Consider the following 19,357-nt stretch of genomic DNA (forward strand, 5'->3'; position numbering starts at 1 on the left):
TGCTGCCTGCAAGTTTGCCAATATGGCTTTTGTTCTGTTGTTTTCACTGATGGCTGAGCGTGCATATATGAGAGAGAGAGAACATGGTTAAGAAACGGGTCTTTCCATGCTGCTTACTTGTTTTTTCTGTTTCCTTCCCAAACAGCAAGAATGTGGGGCTGGAAGAGTAATTTGTGCCAACGCTAGCAGCAAAAGTGTATGACCAAGGCATGACTTATCGAGGCAACGAGCGGGACTTCCAAACCTCAGCACGGAAGATGGGGACCTCTCTGCTTTTCCAGCTGTCAGTCCATGAGAGAGAGCTCGACCTCGTCTTCCTGGACCACAGCTATGCCAAACCATGGAGTGCCCACCCTGATGCCAGCAATGCCCGACCCACTCGTCTGCTCTTTGTCACTCCGAGGAGACATCAAGATAACAGCACCATGTGAGTTTATCTCTTTCTTCTTCTATAGGAGAGTCATATTAGATCTCTTCATGCCATTTGCGGGGAGAAAGGCAGGGTACAAATCAAATATGTATAATTGCATTATCTGGTCCCCTCTTCTGAAACCCTCAAGTAGGGCATAATGACCAGGTTATTCAGATGTTCCAGAGCTTCCTTTTTGTTGCTTAATTTGATCTATAGTATTTTGAGTATGTACAATGTGTGTGGGGTTCCTTCCTGTTAAGAAGCCATTTAATGGGGGCATGGGGGGTGGAGACAGATGGTTCTGTTCCTTGAATTAAAATCTTTGTTTTCAGCGAGGCAGATGTTCCCATTGATGTGGAAACGGTGACACCCACACCTGTGCCACTCTATGATAACCAGAAAGCCCGCACTGTGATGAATGAGTGTGAGCGCCATGTGATCTTTGCCCGCACAGATACTGATACGCCTCCTCCACCTGACGACTGGGAAGAGCATATGAACAGGTAGTAAATGAGGTTGGGGTGGTGGAAAATCATCTTATGCACTGTTGTTGCCTGTACTTTGATGGTGCTGTTTCTTTTTCCTGCTTTTTGAGCCTGAATATAATTTGGGACCAGGCAGTGTTAGAGTTCTATAAAACAGTTTTGAATTCCAAAATATTCTGGTAGTAAACTCAGATTATATGCTAAAGCTGGGGTCTCCAGTGTAGCACCTGTGGGCACCTGTGTGTCCTTAGACACCTCTCTTGGGGCCTAGCAGGCCCCACCGGATTTTATACTATTTTTAAAGATTAATTGAGAGGCTTGTTGTTGTTGTTGTTCAGTCGTTCAGTCGTGTCCGACTCTTCGTGACCCCATGGACCATAGCACGCCAGGCCTTCCTGTCCTGCGCTCTCTCCCGGAGCATGCTCAAGTTCATATTCATTGCATCCGTGATGCTATCTAGCCATCTCATCCTCTGCCGTCCCCTTCTCCTTTTGCCTTCAGTCTTTCCCAGCATCAGGGTCTTTTCCAGGGAGTTTTCTCTTCGCATTAGGTGGCCAAGCATGGTGCAAAATGAAGTGCCGGCTTCAGGTGCCATCCTTATTCCCAAGGATGTCTCTGGGCCCCAGAGATGTCCATGGACAATAAAACCGGTGGGTAGCTGCAGCCCAAGCCTTCATTTTGAAGTGTGCCTTGCCCCCCAGAAGAAAGAAAAAGGTCAGCTGGGGATGTGAGGGGTGTCCTGGGGGCTAGAGGGGTGGGGTGAGAAGCGAGGAGTATTGTTCTTGTCTTTGTCTGTGTTTCAGAGAGAGGGAGTTAGTGTCTGCTGGTATGTTACTTTTGATGTGGTACGTTTGCCTCAGTTTTGTGTGTGTGTGCATTTTGCCTTAGTTTTTTTCTTTGGTTTGTAGCGTGTGTGTGCATGTGCGCATTTAGTGATCCTCAGAGAACCACAGTTTACTTTCTGTGAAATTGGTATTTTCTTGTGCTTTCTGAAGGCAAATATGTGATTTGGAGTTACCCCTCCATCTGTGCCTTGTACGCAGTTCCTCAGCCTAGTTACTTCTCTCTGAGCCCTCATCAGTTTGCCTTCTGCAAAATGGTTGTTGAGTAGAAAACTGTGGGTTCAGAAGACTGGTTTTGGAGGTTCTTGGGCAAGTTAGTTTTCTCTTCTTGCCAGTTTGCCTTCTAGGAAATGTTAGCAGTCACACCAACTCTGGCAGCCATTTTGTGAGAGTGCCCACTGCACTCTGCCAAAATTCCAGATGTGCCCACTGACTCAAAAGGTTGGGGATTCCTGCTCTAAAGTATGTGTGGTAATAGTTGACATGTCAACTTTATTTATTGATAGAATCCTAAGTAAATAATTTCCGGTGAGGTAGCTGTATTAGTCTGTTGCAGCAAAACAACAAAGAATCTTGTAGCACCTTAAAGACTAGTCCATGAAAAGAGTGGACTTCAATCCATAAACTTGTTAGTCTATAAGGTGCCACAAGACTCTTTGTTGTTTTTATTTTAAAGAGAGAAACTTTAATTGTCAGGGAACAAAAAAACGATCTGATAGAATCTAGGAGTCTAAAATGCTGGTACTTCGCAGTAGACTCTTAGCACTGCTTGCTGAGCTCTGGGGTTTGAAAATGAGTGTGACTGTGCTTGTGCTACAGAGCATAAAATCTGGTATCTAATGAGGAGGAACCCAGTTGCTTGTGGATTCAATTCTTTAACAGCACATTTCTGTCCGTTGTGGTTGTAGGCATACATTCTTTAAAAGATGCTGCAAATTCGAAGTCCCATTCGATACTAATGGTCCTTCAACAAAAAAGTATACAGAACCATCCAAATCCAGTAAATCCCATCCTCAAAGTTGTATAATACAAATACATTTATAATGATTTCCCCAATTTGTATAGCATAAATGTTTCCCATCACAAATTTAGGACTTCATGGTTCCTGTCTAATCTTGGCTCTCTGCTGACTTGCACCTGAGCTCACTTTTATTCAGCTTATGGTGTTAAATTGTAGGGAGCAAATTCCGGTAATTGAGTTTCTGCATTTAGCTCAAGGGTGGGCAGCCATGGCGGGGTGGGCCGGAGGAGCCCCCACCCAGCCCTCCAAGGGCCGAATGGCATCAAGGTGTATTGCTACACCCCCTGCCATCATTTGGTCCTAAGTGGGCATATCAGGAAGATGATCCTCCTGGGGACCAGCTTCTCTGGGCATGGGTCTTCTCCCATCGGTGGAGCCACTTTGCCTGCCCCTGTTGGCCTTCTCCCATTGGCAAGGGGATGCACGGCAGGCAGAGCTTCAGGTCCCCAGCAGCACATTGGGAGGACGATCCGCTCGGTGCATCTGCTGGGAACTGGCTTTGCTGCGCACAGGTTTCCTTTCATTGGGCAGGGGAGGGGCATGCAGAGGAGTCCCCTTGTTATATCCGATGACAGATCAGAAGGGGATTCCTCTCCCTATCTCCTCACATAGCCCCAGGAAGATAAACTAATCAAACCAGCAATGGGATTGATGCAGCTGAACTCTTATTTTAGGTGTAGAGAAATTTGATTTTTAGGAAACATGAGAAAATGTTGGGCTGCTAGTGAGTCGGGGGTGGGGTTTTTGGTGTACTTGTGTATGCAGAACATTTTTACAGTACCAGTGGTTAACTTGAATCTGCTTCATGCATGATGGTTTCCTGCCTGGATATTTCATTAGTGCAGGAAAACTGCATTTTCCCTGTCGGGTGATGAGTGCAGAATGCATCTGTTTTGTACATGTACATGCAGCAAAATAGGTAATACCTTGTTGATAGTGTGCAAGCAATTTGCACATAATTTTGCTACATGGCAAATGAGATCTGTGTGAAAATCATGGTATGTGGTCCTTATTCTCAAGATGTCTGATTTTTCCCACCATAATGCTGTTGTTACTAGGAACTGCTCATATCCTGAGATAGTCCTGGTTTAGACATAACGAGAAATTATGGTTTCCTACAATATGAACAAGTCCCAGCAAACCTGACACTCCCATACTCCCCGCTTCTCCTTTTCATGTGCTGGAGGAAGAGATCCGGAGCACCTGTTTTTAAAGTAACCACATTTCTCCGTGATATCTGAACTTGGGGAACTGTGGCTTGTTTAAACTGTGTTTTCAGAACAAGCCAGAATCTGAAAACATGGGTTGATCCTACCTTGTTCTCACTAACCATAGTTTAAATACATTCAAGTTCCCCAAGTTCGAGTGCCACAAGGAACTATGGCTAGTTTAAAAGCGAAAACTTCTGATCGCCTCCTCCTAGCATGTGAAAGAGGAGGAGAGGGGAAGCATGCAAGCCCAAAGACTACTGAGGCTCATTCATGTAGCAGGAAACCGTAGTTCCTGTTACATCTGTTCTGGGCCATAGTTAGGAGCCAATATTATCTGGGTTCCTCCAGCTGCAATTCTGTTTACCTGGGGACTGAACTGCTAACTTTATTTTTCCTTTGTAGGTCTGGCTGGACAGTGGCCCAAAACAAACTGTTCAATAAAATCCTCAAAGCCTTGCAGTCTGACAGACTGGCTCGCTTAGCTAATGAAGGGGTAAGAATTTCTCTGCTCCCACTCTCCTTTAGCCTACATTAGCTGACTTCTGGGCTTCTAGCCACTCAGACGGATTATGCCAAGATTTTTAATCGTGTATGCCTGTTGTACTTCTGTGTTTTGTCCAAGCAAAGCTCTGTCAATTCATTCTGGGGTTGGCACACTTTATTTTGCTGACATCACTTTGGGTCTGTCTCGTTTATTTTTCATCAGGCTTGCAATGAGCCAGTGCTCAGAAGGATAGCAGTGGATAAATGTGCTCGACGGGTCCGTCAGGCTTTGGCGAGCATCAGTTGGGATACCAAGCTGATCCAGTGGCTTCACTCAACTCTGGTGGAGACCCTCAGTTTGCCTATGCTGGCTGCTTACCTGGATGCTTTACAGACTCTTAAGGGAAAGGTGATGCGCATGATGGGTTCAAAAGTCAGTAGATTTGTCTGCCTTTTTCTTGGTCCTCCAATCGATGTTTCTTTTGTAAGGAAAAGCATCTCCTTTCTGATAGTATAGCAGAAAGTGCCACTTCTTTCCCCGTAGACTAATGTGGTGAGATGCTATTTTATGTTGAGTTGTGATTTGGGTTATGATTGAGTCATCACACATAGATACATCTCCCAAACAGAAGGCGAAAAATGCCCTCATCTGCCAAGTGTGTGTCAGTGGTGATGGGCTGATCTAGTCCATCCCAAAGGAGGCATCCATTTATTTATTTTTAGTTGGTGGAGCATAAAAATCATGTACAAATACAACCAGAAGGAAATGTTGGGTCATAAAATGGATTCCAAAGGCAGCACTGTGCAGAGCAAACGTATGTATTATGGAGTTCCATAGTATATTTGTCACTGGGTTTCAGATTCCCACCCTGATTGATCGGATGCTGTTGTCTTCTACTGCAAAGACAGGGGCAGCAGGCGCTGAGGCACTGTCCCTCTTGCTGAAGAGACCGTGGGATCCAGCTATAGGTGTTCTTTCGCATAACAAACCAGTAAGTGCATTGTGAGTCTTTGGAAAGGGGCAGATCTTGGGTTTATTTTCATGTCTGGTTTATGCCTTTTGCTTTACAAAAAAAAGCTGGTTCACACAGAATATATTGTCCATATAATTTTATTTATTAATTTTTCAAGAGCAAGTTGCCTGGTTCTCCCCTCATCCTGCTGGCATCTTCTGGACCCTCCACTTCGATGTTCCCCACTTCTCGCCGACATCGGTTCTGGCAGTCACAGCTCTCTTGCTTGGGAAAGGTTTGTGCAGTTTCACTGTCCTGTCTTCTTTTGGCACATGTGCATGTAGCTTTTCTCCTCAATCCCATTGCATGTGTTGGTTCTTCTCTCAGCAGAATCACTGAATCAGAGCCCTCTGTACAATTGTGTTCCCTTCTTGGATTTGGTTTGATTGAAACCAAGTGTAGAATAACCATTTGGAGGAAAGGGAGATCAGGGGCATGTGACAGTAGAGTTCTCAGGTGCTCTGAGCGGGTGGATGGGTCACATCTTTTGGAGTTCATGTACAAGGAGGTGTTTGGGGAGGGTGGCAGGGAATTAAGCCTGAGACCACAAAAAAGCTGGTGGCGGATTAGGTGATATAAGTGACACATATATAAGCTATGATCTTTACAGACTGCAGAGTCCCAACTCTTTGTGTTTATCCTCACAGATAAAATTCTCAAATGTAACTCTCAGTTTCAATATAAATTGGACAATGATAGAATAACTGTTGTTTAATCTGCTTGTCTTCTCTTCTGTTTGTCTCTCAGGTGATTCCAGTTGCTACCCATTTAATGAATAACGGCAGTGGCGTTGGAGTGTTGCAGTGCCTGGAGCATATGATTGGTGCAGTGAGAGGCAAAGTACTCGAGGTACAAACTGGATTACCTGCTGGAATACTCATGTCTGAGTGCTGCTGAACTTTCTTCTGGCCTATAAATCCAAATCCTTTCACCTTGGTTGTGTTTGTGTGGCTTATGCTAGTCCTGGACTTTGAAAAGATTGACTGATAATTCTTTCTTTCTCTCCCAGATCCACAACCATTTCTCCCACAAGCCAATAATCCTGATTGGCTGGAACACAGGAGCTTTGGTGGCCTGTCATGTATGTAATTCTGTCTTGCTCCTACCTTCATATTACTGGTTACTATAAAGTACAGCCATGTGGTATGTGCAGAATACAGAAGGGAAATCTTGCTTTTCATAGGACTTTAAAACTATCCTGCTACACCATGGGTTGCCAACTTTTTTGACCCTCAGGGTTGTATGTGGCAGTGGGCCATATGCCACCGTGGGTGTGGCCAAAGCCAGGATGAGTGGGGCTGCAGGTCCCTCTCTTCCCCCCCCCCCACAGCCTTCTCCCTCCCTCCCACACACACACACACACACTGTCCACTCCTTCCTCCTCACTTCTCCCCCACCCTCCCCACACAGAACCCTCACTACAGACTTCCCCTTACCTCCTTTTTGTGTGTTGGGGGGGGCGGCGGGGGGAGGGGCAGAGTCTTCATCAGGATCTTAAACCTCTCCTGGGTAGGGAACACTTTCCTCTCCCTGTTAGGAAAGGAGAGGTGCCTTCTGTAGCCTGCCAAACTCTGGTTTCTCTCTCAAAAATAGCATTTTTTGAGAGAGCATAAAACCAGAGTGTGGAGGGCTAGAGTGTCTTTTGCCACTCTTGCCAGCTGTTCTCCATGGTTTCTCAAAATTTCTTGAGAGAACAACTATGGAGTGCAGTGGGCTAGAGTAGCAAAAAACACTCTTATCCTCCATATTCTATGGTTTCCCACAATAACACTATTTTTGAGAGAGAAACCAGAGTTTGGCAGGCTAGAGCAACAAAATGTATACCTGTGGGAACTGATCCAATAGAAGACAATTTGAATTGTTCAGATGTTGCTGGGACATTGAGAAAGCAAAAAATAGGATGCAGCTGCAAAGAATATTATGCCTGGGCTTCAGAGGTCAATGGTGAAGTTCAAGTGCCTGTTTTGATGATTGTCATTTGTCACCCAGTTACTAGAGCAGGAAATGCTAAGGCTTAAAGGTGCTCCTGAGGAGCCCCACGGTCTCTTCAGCAAGAGGGACAGTCTCTGTACCTGCTCTGCATCTGCGTACCCGTGGACACTTGCAACAAAAAGGGAAAGTCTGATTTTGCTCTCTAGTATACTTAAATAAAAGATATAACTGTAATAGATTATCCACAGGAAACAGGACTACTGACTACTCTTGGGCAGTGTACCAGATCCATGCCCTAGAGCTATGCAGTCTTGCCATGGTTCTAGAAATAAGACCCATTTGTTTCCATGTCTAGGTTTCAGTGATGGAGGATGTCACTGCAGTTGTGTGTCTTGGATTTCCTCTCTTAACAGTGGATGGGCCCAGAGGGGTAAGGATGAAACGAAGGCAAACCAGACTAAAGGAGAGATGGTGATCTAATAATCTGGTTTTACGGTGGCATGTGGGGATGGAGTCACATTTCTTCTGCTTTTAATGACACAATTTTGTGTATTTATCATCTGCACGTAATAAAAGTACCAATCACAGAGTAGGAGTACTTTGCATGTTGGTTGTCTTTAAAAACATATATACAAGTATAAAGATTGTTCTTACATTCCCTACCACCTGCAGCAAAGGAAGTACACCCTCCTAGTATCTTCTAAAACTCTAAGAGAATAGTCACAGCCTGATGTGTTGTTTTGGTGGGCAGGATGTTGATGACCCACTTCTGGACATGAAGACTCCAGTTCTCTTTGTGATTGGTCAGAACTCCCTCCAGTGCAACAGTGAGGTGATGGAAGATTTTCGAGAGAAGCTTCGAGCTGAGAACAGCCTAGTAGTGGTTGGAGGAGCTGATGATAACCTCAGGTATATTCAGTAATGGCAAGGTGGAAGGGGCTTAATTCTGAAATGAACATATATGTTTACCTTGGTGCGATGCTGTGTGTTGGTCCTATTGATAATCTGTTCCCAGGAAGTTCAGTTTAAGCTTTGAAACACACATGAAGCTGCCTTTCACAGAGTCAGCCCACCAGTCTGTCTAGCCCTGTTCTTTCTCACCCAGGTGTCCTCTGTCTGACATGCTTTATGTGGAGATGCTAGCGATTGAACCAGGAACCTTCTCCATGCAAAGAACCAGCCCATAACTGACTGCCATAACAGTTCTGGAGAATAAGTTAGAATACACAGGAAGGTAGAGCACACAAGAAAATTGGGGGCACATAAGGCAGAAGTCAGTTTGAGCAATGGAATTTGACATTCATAGTGGACAGGATATTGTCATGCATAGCTTAATCTCCTGTCAGTTACCACTAACTTTAATAAGAGTTCTTGGTGTTTGGTTCCTGTGAAAAATAGCTGGCTTTTCTAGCCAGTTAATGAGATGTCTTGATTTCATGCACATCCAAAGCAGATTCATCCATCCAAATTTGGGGAAAGTATCAATAATATCAGGTTAACCTTCAGGGATTCATCTGCTACTATAACATTTCAGAGGGAGAATTGTCCCAGGAGGCAGGAAGGGATGGGGGTGAGGAGAAGGAAGCAAAAGAATGTGTTTCAACAGCCTGTCCTTTTTCATAGGATAAGCAAAGCCAAAAAGAAGTCGGAAGGCCTGACCCAGAGTATGGTGGACAGGTGCATACAGGTAAATAGTTATCCCCCTTGCCCATGCACAAATACACACGCCAGATGATTAGAGGATCCTTCACACGTCTCTCATTCTTGTTCTGCTCAATAAACTTTGGTGAAATTATTGTTGTGCCCCTCATAGTTTGTCCTGATGCACTTGTAGCAGCTGTTCTGTATTTGAAGTCCTGCCCAGTCAGCTGATGTGCGTTGATGGGCAGAGTGCTGAGGATCTCGGGCTCTTGGCATTGTGAGCTCCTTTTAATTTCAGAGAAAAACCCATGAACCTCTTAAGAGAATAGCCACCCTCTTAAGAGCCAAAAGCAACTGAGGTAACAGGAGTCCTCTGGTCCGAGAGTAAGAACCTGGGAGAGGAGTCGCCACTATTTCCCGGGAGAGAGCCAGGATACCTTGGCCTAGCTCTGTCCACAGAGAGCGGTGGGACTCTTGTGCTTGAGCCGAGTCATTCTAATATGCTGTGGTGTGACAGCCGGGTTGGTAGTTACTGTGCATAATCTTCTCTGTGTCAATTTTCAGCAGAACCCCTTTCTGCTGCAGTGGATCATAGTAGCTGTGCTGACATGCAAAGGAGAGCAAATTCCTAGATTGTCTCCTGCCTTGGGCTGGGCCAGAAGACTTCTGATCTGTCCGCTTTGCAGGGATCAGCACACACTTCTCTGTGTTCCTCTGGAGCTGCCCCTTATCATATTTCATAGCATTTAATGTAGCCTGTTTTCCATTGGCATAAAAAAAGGAAAATGTTAAGTGTAAGGGGGAAGGTTTGGGGAAGCACCAGGAATGTTGGCCTTTTTTATGTTGAAAAATAGTCTGAACTTGACTGTTTTTAGACAACTGCGTTGAAGTTAGTTAAAAGCTTAACTCTGTCTTGTTGCCTCTGCAGGATGAAATAGCGGACTTCCTGACTGGAGTGCTCGCCCGAGCAGACAGCCACTCAGGGTCTGATCCTCGGGATCTAGATGCTGAGAAGAAGAAGAAAACAACACGCGACTTGGCTGGGAAGGATGTGTCCTTCGACGTGCCAGAGAGAAGCAGCCGGCCTGCATCCCCTGCAGCCAAGGTCCCTGCTTCACCGTCAGGGTCAGAGGTGAGAACAGCATTAGGCGAGAAGAGTGTATTTGCAAGGTGTCCTTGTAAATGCTGGCTGCGTGGATAATAGGAAATCCCCCCCCCCCCCCAAGCACAGAGTACAAATCCTGAGTGGAAGACGGTGGGTGGATGGGAGATCCTGGCACCTCCACATTCTGCCCTTGGGTTTCAGTAGGCATTGCCCATGCATTTTTCTAGGCTACCTTTGCAGCTGCAAGCCAGAAGCACCTGGCTGGCCTCTGTTGGAAACATGGTGGATGAAACAGACAGTCTGATCCAGAAGGGCTCTTCTTTTTCAGCATTCACTTCTTGCCTTTGTAAGAACATATGCTGAGGCCGCTCAATTTTGCACTCATTGCAACACTGTACTTGTGTGATGTGAGCATCAAGTTGAGAAATACCATCAGTCCTATGTGTATAGTGAAACCCATGGCTGGGCAATCCCGGTTTTCCTTACACATCCTTCAGTGCATGGAAGAAAAAGCATTGCTCATGTTTTCTTATTGAAACTACGTAACCTTCAGACAGGCCATCAGGTAGTATGGAGAATGCTTGCTAAAGCTCAGTTGTCCTTTGGTATTGCCCTTCGGAGGATGAAAGGGGTCAGTAATGCGGCTAGGACTCAGATGGAGAGTGGTGAAATGTGGGGTCCAAGAGCATTGCCTGCCATCTCGTTCAGTTACCCAGACCGCAACCTGCACCCTTAAGAGGTACAAAGCATTGCAAACGTAATGGTATGGGGGTTTCCTTTCTCTTGGGCAGGATCTCTCCAGTGTATCCAGTAGCCCCACCTCCAGTCCCAAGGCTAAAATGGCCACTGTGTCATCTGCTCAGAAATCCAGTCAGATTGGTGCTTCCCAGCTGCTGAGGAGGCCTGTGCAGCGAACCGAAGCAGCACTGACCCACAGGCAGGCTCAAGGTAACTTGCCCTGTTTGTCTTCCTTTATGACACTGGTGAGGCTCATTGCATCCGAGGCATGCTGGGCTGGGAGCGATGCTATGAGCAAAGTTCCTGCTATGTCTCCAGGCTCCCTTCAGCATGGCAGCTTTCAGGAGGGGTCGCCTGCTCTGGAGTGGGATCCCAGTCTACTGCCGTTTCTAGCCGAGAGCATAGGGAGTCCAAGCACACCAGCATTGAAACTGAAGCCTCGGTGGGCTGTGGCATCCGCTTCTTGGCAGCTTTGCTTCCCCCCTTGCTTCTTCATTGATGGCTATGTCTTCCATAGGCTTATAACATGTACGTGCAGATACATGCGTTACCCCCTCTAGGTGATTGGATATGGGTTCTCGGAAGATACGAGAGTGACTTGTATGTGGAAAGACTTACTAGAATTGCGACCGTGAGGGACAGAGAGATGCCACAGATGCCTTTTCTCCTGTTTGAGCATGCTGTGCTTCATGGTTCGGTCTGCAAAATGAATTCAGCAAATGAACAGCATGATGGTTTTTCATCAGCTGATTGTGGGCAGCGATTTGCAACAAACATGAAATGTGGCTCTTTGGACCCACCTCAGAGGCACAGAGCAGATCTTTGGGGGAGAGGAGTCTGTTCAGACTTAGTGGCCATTGCAGCGGAACAGGCCTGCCAGCTCCCTGCAGCACCACGCCCTCCCCAATTTCTGCATCTTGGGAGTACAAATCCTTTCTCTCGTGTTCCTAGTCATGGTCCTCTGGCCCAGGTAATGTGCTGCTGTGACAGTCATCTTTGGCAGCCCATGATACTGCCAGGGCGGCCCTTTCTGGGCTTTGTGCCTGCTGGGGAGGGGCATGCTCTGCGGAGGAGCTGGCGTGCAGCAGAGCAACGCCATTGCCACAGCTGCAGTCTTCTCAACAGAAACGGGAGGAGGAATTTGATTAGAAGAGGAAGACGGAGGGTCAGAGCTCGGTGCAGAGAGCTGCATGTGGAAGGTCCCAGATCCAAGCTTCAGCACGTCCACTGGAGTAGTAGGGCTGGGAAACTCCTCTGGCTGGGACTTTGGGAAGCCGCTGCCCATTGGAGCAGGCAAGGTATCCTGCACTAGATGGAGCCATATTCTGGCTTGGTATAAGGCAGCTTCCTATGCGCTCAGCTGGGCTGCTTCGTGTTGCCTTGGTGGCAGCTTGAGCTGCAACTCTCCTGTGCTGATGTAAGATGAGACAGTTTCACTGGGAACTGCTGTTACCGATTGGCTGAGCTGCTGATTTTTGTCATAGCTCCACCTTCTTCTTCATTTGGCATCTGTTGCATGAGGTCATGGGAGACAAACGTTTTGAGGTGTTGCATTGCCCTGCACTATCAGCCTGCTAGCGTTAGGCCTTGCTACCCTGGCTTTTGGGGCCTCAGGATGGAAACTCATTGAGTGCTGGAGGCTGTCCTGACAACTGGGTGGAAATGTTGTGATCCAGTGTGAGATCTAGACAGAGTCACATACAAGGACATCAGTACACCTTCAAAAAAGCAGCTTTGTGTGCTAGCCTCCAAATTCAGCTTCACTCTTTCATTGTTCTAAAATGGTGGACGAAGCTCCTAGCAAGAGTGTAAAATAAGTGCAGAGTGCAGGGGGATCACTTCTTCCCTTTGTTAGGAGTCATACTCTCAAGGTAAACCACTTGTGTGATGCAGTTTCTAGCCAAAGCTAGCAGGCTTTATCCTGTATTCCTTAGTTTTAAGGGGGATAGTAGAGGTGATGCTGTGTTGATCCCAAATAATTACAGTCAGTAATAGCACTTTGTGGGCTAATACGTTGCATATGTTTGTTCCAAGTCCCTTGCGGTTAGGCCGCCATCTGTCTGACATGACAGATGGTGACTTTCTGTTAGTAAGCAACCCTGCTCAGGACACGAAGGTGTAGCAACCTCCCATGTCTGGCAGAAAGAAATAACTCGGAAGCCTGCATGTGCTTTCCCTAATGGAAGTTGTTTCCCAGTCTTGCTACCCCTTGGATATGATGCCGTGTTTCTGGCCAGGCCAAAGAGGTGGGGGCAGGCTCAGAGTCCCAGGGTGGTGATCTGCTGCAGTCAGGCCATTGAGAGATGCCTCTTGGATCTGCTTGTCAGCCAGCTACAGAGTTTCTCTTATCCTGGTGGGTAGGAGGGAGCCCCCCTTCAAACGTGAGCTGTGATACTGTAATTCTCTCTGATTCATTTCAGCTCAGTTTGCTGCATTTCTGAAACAAAACATGCTGGTGAGGAAATCTCTTCCTCCTGGCACCTCTTCATGCCTCTTTGGTGAGTATCTCCTCACTTTCTGCTCTGCCGCCTCTCTCCCTCCATCCCCCTAACCCTTCCCTCTCCGTCCTTGCACTGCTGCAGTGGTGACTGAGAGAAGTCTCCTATGCTTTTTACCCTTGTGTTGCTTTAGCAGGAACTGAAGCAAAGCGGCTAAACAGGCAAACTTAGAATATGAACCACAGTCCCTCCCCTCCCTACCCCCACTTTTTACATGGCAAGTAAAGGATCCTTAATGTGTTTCTTAGCAGGTTTTTTTTTTAATTTCGTGTCAGGGCAGAAACTTTTGTAGTGGGCCTGACCCTTTCCATCTGAACCCACCCGTGCTAGTCCTGCAGTTGCAAATTGATAACAAATGGTAGGGCTTAACTGTTGACTTAGGTAGTTCTGGGTGCTGCAGCATGACAGTTTGTCACCTGTTCTTCCAGTGGTAGCAATATCATGAGGCAGCAAGTGCTGCCTTGGTGGCAGATTTTGGACTCTGAAAGGATGGCAAAGTCAAAGCCGGACAGATCCGGCCCATCATGGGGCATAGTCTACCTGAAATCCATAACCCTGTGCAAGCACCGTGGCAATGCAGGGGAGTCTCTCAGATCTGGCAGTTCATTTCTGATTGTGCCTCATCTTAGGGGGAGGGGGCCGCCACACTTTGGCAGGGCTCTCTCTGATTGATATGGGCTGACATTTGGGGGGAGAAGGTTCCTTCCTCCCTATACAAGTTTGATCTGGTGGCTTTGGAAATAAGACATCCCTACAATTCTGTGTTTTATGAATTGAGTTCTGCAGTGAATTACAGTGGTGGGGAGATTCAGTTGGCCCCCTGTCACGGCAGGAAATGTGACTCCTACCTGGTGCGAGTGTGTGCAGCACCATTAAACAAAAGCGGTGCTAACTAAATCCAAACAAACTTCAAGAGCTAGGGTAGTATGTGAAAAGTATATATATTTAACACATTCACTATGAAAATTAAGTTAGCTGTGTTGCCAAGTATCTTATTGATGCATTATTATATTTATATCCTGCCGTTTTACCTGTTGCAGGGCACCCAAGGTGTGTTCCTTACATGGTTGCCCTCTTCTCCATTTTATCCTCACAACAATCCTGTGAGGTAGGCTAGGTTGAGAGTTGGTGACTGGCCCAAAGTCACCCTGTGAGCTTCATGGCCAAGGGGGTACGAGAACCCGGATCTCCTGAGACCCGGTCCAACACTCTAAGCGCTGCACCACACTGGCACTCATGATGTTTTTGAATGTGGCTTGTTCATCAAAGAAAACATCTGTGTGCTATACAGCCACATGGATTTACTCAGTGTGTTTTGACTCTGTTTTCTTTAGCCTGAATTCATAGAAATTTTTTCAGTAATTGCTTGTCAATCTTCCTTACTAAATCTAGGTAGCCAGCTCCCTTCCCAGTCTCCAGAAAAAACTTGATCCCATAATGACATCTTCATTCTCCACAGGGCAGCAGTTAAAAGACTGATTGAAATGGTTGTGGAGCTCCCATGATACGCTCAAGATGCCTCAAACTGGGGACAAGCTCAGCATCTGCATTCTGCTCAGTTAAACTCAGCGGCTACAGGCTGCCAATGAATGGAGTGGCGTGTGAATACTTTGGTTGCTGTGGGCTGCAGTAACTCCCAGCAGCTTTGACTGATGAGATTCTTCTCACTCTGAGCACTGCTTAATGCTTTAGAGTGAGCTTAGAAATTTGCCATTTCTCTGGCTTCAGGGAGTAGAGTATGTGGAGTGGAGCGGCAAAAAGATACCCAGCTATGAAATGGGCACAGCAGGAAAGTGCTTGCAGCTGTCCAGCTCAACAGAGACACCCTTGAAAATCAATTGGGTGTAAATCTCAAACTAGTCCTTCTCCTAGGTGAGCCTAGAGCAGAGCAGGGACCATGTTTCAGAGAGATGCTGTTCTTTGTTCAAGTAAATTGGAAGGGGCACCACTGGCTCCACTCCGAGGTCCTGATGAAAGTGGCTCCTTGGCATGACTGGTTTATGAGCTGTTGCCCCATTCACAACAAACAAATCTTGAGCTTACTGTCTGCCATTTTTGGATGCCCAGAGGTTAATATTTCATAGCAAAAACATACCTCATTCAATACTGTGGCTTCTCCGGGCATTATGTATTATCCATGCGATACAGAATCACTAAAGACTCTTGACAGGTTAGGAGGAATGCCTGAGCCTTGCATGCCCTTAAAAGATCTAGCGGCACAGTACTCAAAAGATTACGTGATTTTCCCTTAGGAAGCATGACAGGTTGAGTGTTGCAAAGAGCACAGGCAACACTGGAAACATACCAAGAAGAGGCAGATGAAAAGAGGAATATTGGACAGGCAGAGCTTCCTGAAGAAGTAAGGATGCTTGTTGCAGTTGTCACCAAGGAGCTTTTAGTGTTGAATCAGTTAAGCTGCATGGAAAGTAAGAGGCAGGCTTCCGCTCTCCATAGTCACACATGGACCACCTTCTCTCTTTCCATTTGAGTTGGTAAACTCAGAATAATGACTGAGTCATTGTCTGGGTTCGGACAATCGAATGGGGGAAGGGGAGAAGCCATTGTGGCTCCTCCCCACGCGTGCCACATAATGTCACCTGAACCCAGCGTGCGGCATGGCGGGGTGGCCTCGTATCCACCCTATAACCTGTGATTGTAGGGTGGGTATGAAACTGCCTCCACTGTGCCACTCGCTGGGTTCGGACGACACGCCAACTTGTGCTGCAGCGTGGGTGATTATGTAAATGATGGGCATGTGGGGAGGAGCCACGCTGGCTTTTCCCCCTGCGATCATCGGAACACCTTCTCTGTGTCTTGTGTCAGACCCAGTTGGGAGTGTTCACACGTGTTTCCCCATTGTTGGGAGGCATACTTAAGTTTCATGCATAAGTTTCCAGTCACATGTCCCTGCTTTGTCTGAAATCCATAAAAATTAAGCCCTTCCCTCATTTTCCTGTCCCTTTGCATGTTAGGATGCATGTCTGAGTACTCTAATTTCTTACTGGAAGATGGGTCTTCTGTTACGCCTTTTAAGTAGATGCACGCCACTCTTATTTTTTTCTCAATCACAAAACGAGTTCACCCTTTTTTCTTTAGTTTAAAAGCAAAAAGTGTCATCACTGCTCCCTGCCGCACCCCTGAATATCCATTTTGTTAGAAACAAAATGGCACTCCATAGAAGCTATGGAGTGCTAAAAGGGTCAAATCCAGCTTGCAAACATGCTAAATGTAACCCTTTTAGCACTACTGAGTGCTACAGAATGGTGTGCCACTGAAATTTGGTGGCAAATGGGCGATTTTTAAATTATATAATTTTTATTTTGTTTTTTAACAGTGCAGCCTATGCAGTGGGGGGAGGGGGAGGCATCTGACAGTTTCTCATCCCTGGTTTAAATGCTATTATACTATTTCCCATGGAAACTAATGAAGCTATCGGTGTCCAGTTTGCTGTTTGATCTGTCTGCAGAGGGAGCTCTGACTTTTGTTCAGGGTGTGGTTTTAGGAACTTGAAACACATCACTCCTTTATTTTTAAGCCTGAATGTGCCGTAAGAACAGAAGAGAATACCTAGCTAGCTTTTGCTGTGCTTTGAAGATTAAAAAGGTGATGAGTTTTAGAAAGAAACTGACTTAACAGCCCAACCCTGGCCATGTTTTCATGCACATAAGCCATTTGAAATCCTAAGACTTAATTCCAAGTAAAAATCATCAGGATCGGACTGCAAGTCTCAGTGATTTCAGCATGGGTTAGTTACAAGTACATACACTCAGGATTACAGCCACACTGTGGAATCTGGTACGTCCATTAGAAAAGAGCATTTGTGTTTTGAAATGAAATCTATAACCCTCGTCAACGCAGCTCATAATACCTCTTCAGTTACTATTTTCTGCATTTACCTATTGCGCTCTACTTCTGTGTCCTACAATGTCCCTCCTTCCTTTCTCATGTCCTATTATTCTGCTATTAGAACACTTACGAAGAATGTGCTTTTCATAGTAGTCACTGGCTGACTAGGTGACAATTGCAGGGGCTCTGACGGCAGAGAGGAGGTGCTCTTAGTACATGGAAATTAGAAAGCCACTTTTTTGCACAGGGCAGCATGAAGGAAGCTGCAGAGATACACATGGGTACATGTTCAGGTTTGTGCTGGCGCTTTCAGTGGGGAGTTGCATTGTGCTCTCAATTTCAAGAAAGCCATCTTTTATCATCTGGTTCCAGTCTCTTCAGAGCAGCAGCCGGATGCAGGGGAGAAAGAAGATCTGCGAATGCAGCTGAAGAGACACCAGGCCCCCAGCCCAACTCACTGCAGCAAATCTTCCAAGCGAGCCAAAATCAAGGTGACGATTGTCTCCCACGGGGAAGCTGCTGGCACAGGAAATGGAACTCCTCTGGATGTACCATCAGAAAGTGAGTCCTAGGAACTGGAGCTAGCTTGTAAATACCTAGAGGTAGCCAGGAAAGATGAGAAGGAAGAGGAGAGTATAAGGGTCACTGGTGTTGTGTATTGTGTTCTGACGGGATGAGTCATGGGTGGGGCTAGTGGATTAATAATTTGTTCTGATGGCTGGACAGTGCAAAGCAAGCACCTGAAATCCCATCGTGTCTGGCATGCAGAGTTTGGGCAGTTGTCTTAGTTCCAGAGAATTATGATATATTATGCTTCGTGAGCCATTTCTGGTTGCAATTTAATTCTGTAGATAGATAGATACGTTATTGCTTAAAGCCATAGGCCACCACAATGTACATTAAAAAAGAGGGAAAGAAAAAAACAGTAAAGTACAGTCACATATTTGTATATACATAAATTCACACATCCAACAGAATCATCCCTACTAGGCTGTTTGGGCTTCGGCACGTCTTTTCATAGAATCATAGAATAGTAGGGTTGGAAGGTGCCTAAAAGGCCATCGAGTCCAACCCCCTGCTCAATGCAGGAATCCAAGTCAGAGCATCCCTGACAGATGGCTGTCCAGCCTTGTCTTGAATGCCTCCGGTGTGGGAGAGCCCACCACCTCCCTACATCATTGGTTCCTTTGTTGTATTGCTCTAAAAGTCAGGAAGTTTTTCTTGATGTTCAGCTGGAATCTGGCTTCCTGTAACTTGAGCCCATTATTCCGTGTCCTGCACTCTGGGATGATCGAGAAGAGATCCTGGCCTTCCTCTCTGGGACAATCTTTCAAGTACTCGAAGAGCGCTATCCTATCTCCCCCTCAGCCTTCTCAAGGCTAAACATGCCCAGTTCCTTCAGTCTCTCCTCATAGGGCTTTGTTTCCAGTCCCCTGATCATCTTTGTTGCCCTCCTCTGAACCCTCTCCAGTTTGTCTGCATCCTTCTTAAAGTGTGGTGCCCAGAACTGGACACAGTACTCCAGATGAGGCCTAACCAGTGCTGAGTAGAGGGGAACTAGTACTTCCCGGGATTTGGAAGCTATGCTTCTATTAATGCAGCCCAAAAGAGCATTTGCCTTTTTTGCAGCCACATCCCATTGTTGGCTCATATTCAGCTTGCGATCGACAACAATTCCAAGATCTTCCTCGCGTGTAGTGTTGTTGAGCCATGTATCCCCCATCTTGTAACTGTGCATTTGGTTTCTTTTTCCTAGGTGCAGAACTTGGTGTTTATCCCTATTAAATGTCATTCTGTTGTTTTCTGCCCAGCGCTCCAGTCTATCCAGATCACTTTGAATTTTGTTTCTGTCTTCCAAAGTATTAGCTATCCCGCCCAGTTCTGTGTCATCTGCAAATCTGATCAGCATTCCCTGCACCACCTCCTCCTCCAAGTCATTAATAAAAATGTTGAAGAGCGCTGGGCCCAGGACTGAGCCCTGCGGTACCCCACTCATTACCTCTCCCCAGTTTGAGAAGGTCCCATAAGCATTCTTTGAGTCTGATTCTGTAGTCAACTGTGGATCCACCGGATCATTGTTTCATCTAGCCCACTTTGAGCTAGTTTGCTCATCAGGATATCATGGGGCAC

General features: G+C 46.3%; 1 protein-coding gene and 1 long non-coding RNA gene across 5 annotated transcripts in view; one reads left to right on the forward strand and one right to left on the reverse strand.

Annotated features, from left to right (window-relative positions):
* Positions 1 to 19,357, forward strand: part of KANSL3 (KAT8 regulatory NSL complex subunit 3) — a 33,461-nt gene that overhangs the window by 1,984 nt on the left and 12,120 nt on the right. For 2 of the 4 annotated variants that reach the window (XM_084807106.1, XM_084807108.1), the window contains 15 exons: positions 146 to 427; positions 745 to 915; positions 4,374 to 4,464; positions 4,678 to 4,863; positions 5,315 to 5,446; positions 5,586 to 5,702; positions 6,215 to 6,316; positions 6,477 to 6,548; positions 7,755 to 7,829; positions 8,151 to 8,308; positions 9,023 to 9,086; positions 9,969 to 10,172; positions 10,937 to 11,093; positions 13,304 to 13,381; positions 17,600 to 17,788. In XM_084807106.1, the coding sequence (XP_084663232.1) occupies positions 210 to 427; positions 745 to 915; positions 4,374 to 4,464; positions 4,678 to 4,863; positions 5,315 to 5,446; positions 5,586 to 5,702; positions 6,215 to 6,316; positions 6,477 to 6,548; positions 7,755 to 7,829; positions 8,151 to 8,308; positions 9,023 to 9,086; positions 9,969 to 10,172; positions 10,937 to 11,093; positions 13,304 to 13,381; positions 17,600 to 17,788 (2,014 nt within the window). In that variant the 5' untranslated portion in view covers positions 146 to 209. The remainder of the gene's footprint in view (positions 1 to 145; positions 428 to 744; positions 916 to 4,373; positions 4,465 to 4,677; positions 4,864 to 5,314; positions 5,447 to 5,585; positions 5,703 to 6,214; positions 6,317 to 6,476; positions 6,549 to 7,754; positions 7,830 to 8,150; positions 8,309 to 9,022; positions 9,087 to 9,968; positions 10,173 to 10,936; positions 11,094 to 13,303; positions 13,382 to 17,599; positions 17,789 to 19,357) is intronic. The other 2 variants (XM_084807109.1, XM_084807110.1) reach the window with 1 other exon arrangement.
* On the reverse strand, positions 17,006 to 18,072 carry LOC146340812 (uncharacterized). The gene is made up of 2 exons (XR_014784025.1): positions 17,968 to 18,072; positions 17,006 to 17,823 (listed from the first exon to the last, which is right to left on the reverse strand). It is a non-coding gene; the product is annotated as an uncharacterized LOC146340812 (long non-coding RNA).

The sequence above is a fragment of the Heloderma suspectum genome, chromosome 6 (genome assembly GCF_057233095.1).
Source record: "Heloderma suspectum isolate Gila_16-S chromosome 6, 16-S_ref, whole genome shotgun sequence".
Taxonomy (NCBI): Eukaryota; Metazoa; Chordata; class Lepidosauria; order Squamata; family Helodermatidae; genus Heloderma; species Heloderma suspectum.